Genomic DNA, 6,327 nt, shown 5'->3' with positions numbered 1-6,327 from the left:
TTCATGGATGGACATTTTGGGGGATAAAAATGAAGATGGACAACCAGGTAGGGACCAATGTGTGAACGACTTGAAATCTGTGGAATTAGATTAGGATGTTATTTCAGAGGTAAAATGTTGCCATTCAGTGTTGGGTTTTGTTATTTTATGGAGTGTTAACAGAAGCTTCAGCTCATGACAAACTGTGAGCTGGGTTTCAGTAAAATACTTATCTCTTTTCTTTTATGACTGAAGAATAAAATTCTAGACAGGAAACACCTTGTCTAGACAAAGAACATGGAGCTCTCCTAAGGGGAATTGAAAGATCAGATTGAGGGATCCCATCAGGCCTGATCTCAATTATACCTTTTTGGTAGCTCAAAGATGGTGCTGCTTTCCACCATCTTAAGATATAAATCAGCACACAAACCACAAACTTCTACCTTGCAGAAGCCCAGTTTGGCCAAATCCGTGGTCCTGAACTGCCTGCTTTTCTACTGAAAGAGAGCATCTGAGATGTAGAAAATGTCAGAGATAATTGTTTGGCCTCCACATGTGATGGTAGTGCTTTCTAAAGAAATTCCTGGGCACAGGATAACTAAATGTTACAGTATTTATTACCATCAAGAATTTAAGGAAGGCTGCAAATGGCAACCTTACGTAACTTTTTTTTCCTCTCCTATTATTTTACCAAGTAGCTTCATGGTTGAGGGCTAGGATTTATCACAATTATTTTGGTAGCACTCCCTGAAAATAAAGCAGCTGACTCCTCTTCCTGGTCAAAGTGCCACATGACCGACTTCTAAATAACCAGGTGCTTTTCTGGTGTTGCCATTCTCACCTTGTGGAACTCCAATCAGTTCTGTTATACTGCTAAGTGAAAAAACAGGAAATCAAATAATTCCTGGCTCACCACCTTCATCCTAATTTCCCACCCATACTAGTACACTTTGGCTCTAGCCACTTTGGGTAATCAGCTGCAATGCAAACTTATTTTGTACTTTCACACCTCCGGGCCTTTCCTAATGCCAGTCCTCCAGCCTGGAACTCCCTTATATATCCTCTACATCCTATCCATCACTTAGAGTTCAAATTCCCCCATAAAGCATGCACCCCCATTCCAAGATATCTCTAAGCTGTAATCCATGCTTGCTCTTTCTGTATTTATACTATATGTTAATTGACCCTACATTAGAACAACTATTTCCATCTAATTTATATGAGTCATTTTTAATGAATAGGGTTAAACAAACTCTTTGAATGGCAGATGGTGTCAGAGAACGTACTTATGTTTGAAATTCTGACAGACTTGGGTTCAAATCCTCTTCTCTTCCATTTGCTGCTTTCTGATTTTTAAAAAAAAATGTTTATGTCTTTATTTTGAGAGACAGAAACAGAGAGCGAGTGGGGGAGGGGCAGAGAGAGAGGGAGACACAGAATCTGAAGCAGGCTCCAGGCTCTGAGTTGTCAGCACAGAGCCCGACACGGGGCTCAAATCCACAGACTGTGAGATCATGACCTGAGCCGAAGTGGGACACTTAACCAACTGAGCCACCCAGGGTGCCCCTGTCGCTCTCTGATTTTGAACAGGTAAATTCACTTCTCTGACCCAGTTTCCTCACCTGTAAAATGAGGACCATTAAGAGTAGCTACCTCATAGCTAGCATTAAGTGTTTTGATATGGGACAGGTGGAAGTACCAGAAATTGCCTGGTACATAGTACATGCTCCATAAAGATTAGCTCTCATTATTATCACCACTGTTCGAACCTACCTCAGAATGTAAGCTCCACACAGAAAGAGGTAATCACTATGTTTGTCCTCTGCTGCACCTCTAGTACCCAGCATTGTGCCTGACATGTGGTATGTACTCAAGAAATGTCTGCTGAGTGTGTGGATAAATTAACGAAACCATAAAATTATTCTCACTGTTAGCATCTTCCTCTTCCTCTTTGAATCTTCTGTTAACGTGGTACTTTTTATCTCATAGAAAAACTGTAAGTAGAGTGTCATTGAACATCTCTCATTCCTTTTTCATTCTGCTTTACCTTCGTTTGTTGTTCCTTTCTTGAATTCTCCGTTCTAAAGAGTTTGAATCCAGCCGCAACCACTTCAGCCAGCCTACCCTTCCTGGCGGCAGTAGTGACAGGAGTTGGGGACTGGAAGCGGGGCGTGGCCACTATGCCGCAGAACCAGACTGCGCCTGCGTACGCTGCGGCAAAGCTAGGCACTGAGAGGCTAGCTGTCATTGCTCACTGGTTGTGTAGAAAGATCGCTTCTCTCTCCAGCTCTCCCTCCTGATCCCGGGTCTCTGGCTTAGGATTTGTGCTGAGGCGCCGACACTCCTACCATCCTCTCTCAGACAGATTGCTGACTTCCCCGTTCCTGCTGCTGACTCCTGGAACCATGTCTCTGGTAAGGCAGAATGCGCGCCACGGCAGCGGCGAGACCACTGCAGATTACAGCGACCGCCAGGGTGAGATGCAGGCTAGTAACGCCTCCGGGGCTCCGACCTCCATGCTTGTTCCCCAGGCCCTCCAGGGTCCTCATGCGCCAATCAACCCTCAGGGTGCCAGCGCTTCTCGGGCTGCGCAGGACCCTAATGACCTCGAGGTCCTAATTGAAGAGCAGTCCCAACGTTTGGGGGCGCTCAGGGTCCACGACCCCCTAGAAGACAGGTCGATTGCTTTGGTGAATTTCATGCGAATGAAAAGCCAAACCGAGGGTTCTATCCAGCAAGCAGAGATGCTAGAGTTCCTCAGAGAATACTCAGATCAGTTCCCTGAGATCCTTAGACGAGCCTCAGCCCACCTGGATCAGGTCTTTGGGTTGAACCTTAGGGTTCTTGATCCCCAGGCTGACATTTACAACCTAATCAGCAAACGGGGTTTCCAGACCACTGATTGCATAGCAGAATCCTTGGATGTGCCAAAGGCAGGTCTCCTGGCCTTGGTCCTAGGCCACATTCTCCTGAATGGCAACCGGGCTAGAGAAGCATCCATTTGGGACCTGCTGTTAAAGGTTGATTTGCTGGGTGATCCCCAGAGGGTCAACAACCTCTTTGGGAACACAAGGAACCTGCTCATTACTGACTTTGTGCGCATGCGGTTCTTGGAGTACTGGCCAGTGTATGGCACTAATCCCCTCGAATTTGAGTTCTTGTGGGGCTCTAGAGCCCACATGGAAATCACAAAGATGGAAGCCCTGAAGTTTGTGGCAGAGGCCCATGATGAAGAACCCTGGAGCTGGCCTGAAGAATATAACAAGGCCCTGGAAGCTGACAAAGCCAAAGAAAGAAGACAGGCTGCTGGCTTGGAATTCTGGTCAGAGGACACTATGAATGATAAGGCCAATGATTTGGTCCAGTTGGCCATTAATGTCACTGAGGAGTTGCTGCCTATACATCAGGATGAGCTACTGGCTCACACTGGCAAAGAATTTGAAGAAGTGTTCCCGAATATCCTCAGTCGAGCTACTCTAATCCTTGATCTGTTCTATGGATTCTCCCTGATTGAGGTTGATACCAGTGAGCACATCTACCTCCTTGTCCAGCAACCAGAATCAGAAGAAGAGCAAATGATGTTAGACAGCCTGGGGAGACCCACTCAAGAATATGTGATGCCAATTTTGGGTTTGATCTTCCTGATGGGCAACCGTGTCAAAGAGGCCAATATCTGGAACATGCTTCGAAGATTTGGTGTGGATGTAGGGAGAAAGCATGCCATCACCTGCAAGCTTATGAGACAGCGCTACTTGGAATGCAGGCCACTGTCCTACTCTAATCCAGTTGAATATGAGCTTCTATGGGGTCCTCGAGCTCACCTTGAAACTACCAAAATGAAAGCCTTGGAGTATATGGCCAGGTTGTACAGAAAGCGACCACAGGACTGGCCAGAGCAATATAGGGAGGCTGTTGAAGATGAGGAGGCCAGAGCCAGATCTGAGGCAACTGCCATGTTCTTCTTTGGCCCCATGTGAAATCTTGGAAAATGTATCACCTTAGTTGGGTGTCATTGGTCAAAGGGGCTCTGGGGAAATGGGCACGGGGGCCCCAAATCAGAAGTCAGTCAGAGCTGGGGTGGAAAGTACACATTGTGCTTGCTATTTGTGTTCTATTTCTAATAGTATTTCCTTCCTTACAATATGCCCTTAAATTAGGTTCNTCGTTTGCTATCCCTGTCTTATTTTAATATAAAACTCAGATATCTGTGTAAGTTGTATTGGTAATGTTTACATCTTTCTATGATGTGGAAGAGAATATAAAGTTGTTCTTTAACTGTTTAAAATAATTAGTAAAATGTGTGGAGCAAAAGTTAGGTAACAATAGTAACAACACACACAACAAAAACAAACACAATATCACTGATCTGTGGATGCCTTCTTTGTGTCTAGTGTTGTGTAAGAAAAAAATGCTGGCATTTACCTGTATTTGCTTTGCTCTTCCAAATGTAGTGGAAAATAAATCCATAATGAATTAGACACCATACTTAAGCATTCTTTTATTCAACAAACATTTATTAAGCACCTGCCATACTCAGAGCACATGTTTTGTGCTGGGAATATAAGGGTGAAGAAGACACAGCTGCACCCAGGGCTAAAAGGGAAGAGGCTATTGAAGTAAACCAGAAATTGTTTTATTGCTGTGGCAAGTAATACAGTAGGGGTAAGCTCAGAGTGCTAGGAGAGACAACAATAGTAACTTCCAATTAAACTGTAGGTGCAGGGAGGGGACAGTGGAGAAGGCAATGGGACACAAGAAGGGCTAGGGAAGGGGCAGGGGTGTCAAGCAAAGGATTAGTAGGGGAGTGGTAGGGGTGGTGGAAGGGGAGTATGAGGTGGTATGTAGGGCTGAGAGCAAGTTCTCCTTTAGTGATTTTTTTCCTAAGATCTGAGGTTGGGAAAGAGGACGGAGGGATTGTTTATGAAGTCAGCAGCGGTATGTAAAACGCCTTTGAGGGGATTCAGAAAGACAATGTTGAGTTCAAGGAGGAAGTGGGAGAGGGAAGCCTGTGGCAGAGATAACAAAGACCCATATTCTCAGAGAGTGGGTCTTGGGAACCAACAGTGGCTCTCCTGAAGGGAATTGGTCTTGGATCTTGGGTCAGACTGAACAATCTACCTGGAGCTTTACCCAGCAACCTCTGCCACTGCAGTTACTTCTGCATCCAAGCTGTTACGGTGAGTATTTTGGCTTTCTTCATCCTGATCCTTCACTCAGCTTCTAACCCTGCTCGCGGCTCTCGCCGAGCTTTCTCTAGAGAGCCTGCAAATAACNATGTTTCCTGGCCTCCTGACACCCATAAGCTTTTTTTTTCATCCATTTAATCACTAAGGGTTACCCCGAACTGCCACCTCCTAACAAATGAGAGAAGACTTTCCTCACATTTAAGTCATCCTCAGAAAGAGAATGACACAACAGTCTCGCCGGGGGAGGGGACAAGGAGAAGGGAGATATAGCGTTTTGGTCCCAAATTCCGCAGCTTGCGGAAGTCAAATTACAGCTGCCAGCTTGGGGAAGCCACTGCGCATGTGCACTCGCGGTTGCCGGGGAGATATAACCCCCACCTCATCTCAGTGATCTTCCCTACCGTAACATTCCGCGGAAAACTAAGGGCAGAATTTCTAATAATGAGAAAATGAGNGATCTTGAAGTAGTCCTGCCTATGTGCTGAGAGCCTCTCATTCTTTAGCCTCCATTGACCCTTAATATGGACATGCTTCTGGGACGGGGAGGGGAGCAAGCAGAGTAACGTGACAAGTTTTTCTTGCTCTGATTTTTTGTGGATTACTGCAATTTCTGGATCCTTGAGAACATAAACTCGTCTGGGGGTACCAGTAGAGAGAATCCTGTCAAGGGCAAGGTGTAGCATCTGGACCAACAATAGTGTAAAGCTGCCGACGTTTTTTTAGTACTAAATTTGTGCTAGGCCCTGTGCTGGGTTCTTCATCTCCTTTAGCTCTAATCTTTCCACCAGTTCTCCAAAAAGCATTTTAATAGCCTCATTTGACACTGTAGGAAACTGAAGTTTAAGTAATATGCCAAAGGTCACACAACCAGTCAGTGAATATTGGGATTGAAGTCTAAGGCTGTCTTTGGCTACAGTTCACACTCTTTCTCGTTCACTGCATCATTCGCCCCTCCAGCATGTGTTATGTTTTCACTCAAATTTACCAATTCTCAAGAAATATAAGAAAGAGCTCCATGACAGGATGGGAGAGGCAAGACGATAGCACTCTGGAAGAGGATTAAATTGAGGCTGAAATTTCTCCCCGCTCTTCCTTATTCCATCACTCAGGCTCCATGAGAGCTGACTAGGTGTAGAAAGTGAATTTTCGTCCAGTCTCCCTA

The 6,327-nt window shown here is 45.3% G+C and overlaps 1 protein-coding gene across 1 annotated transcript; it reads left to right on the top strand.

Moving 5' to 3' along the window:
* Positions 1 to 2,212: 2,212 nt before the first annotated feature.
* On the top strand, positions 2,213 to 4,136 carry MAGEE2 (MAGE family member E2). The gene has a single exon (XM_077771926.1). The coding sequence runs from the start codon at positions 2,385 to 2,387 to the stop codon at positions 3,954 to 3,956; it is 1,572 nt and encodes a 523-aa protein (XP_077628052.1). The 5' UTR covers positions 2,213 to 2,384; the 3' UTR covers positions 3,957 to 4,136.
* The last annotated feature ends 2,191 nt before the right edge of the window (positions 4,137 to 6,327 follow it).

Source organism: Crocuta crocuta, unplaced genomic scaffold, assembly GCF_008692635.1.
Source record: "Crocuta crocuta isolate KB4526 unplaced genomic scaffold, BGI_CrCroc_1.0 scaffold2968, whole genome shotgun sequence".
Classification (NCBI taxonomy): domain Eukaryota; kingdom Metazoa; phylum Chordata; class Mammalia; order Carnivora; family Hyaenidae; genus Crocuta; species Crocuta crocuta.
This window is presented reverse-complemented; position numbering and strand designations above follow the sequence as displayed.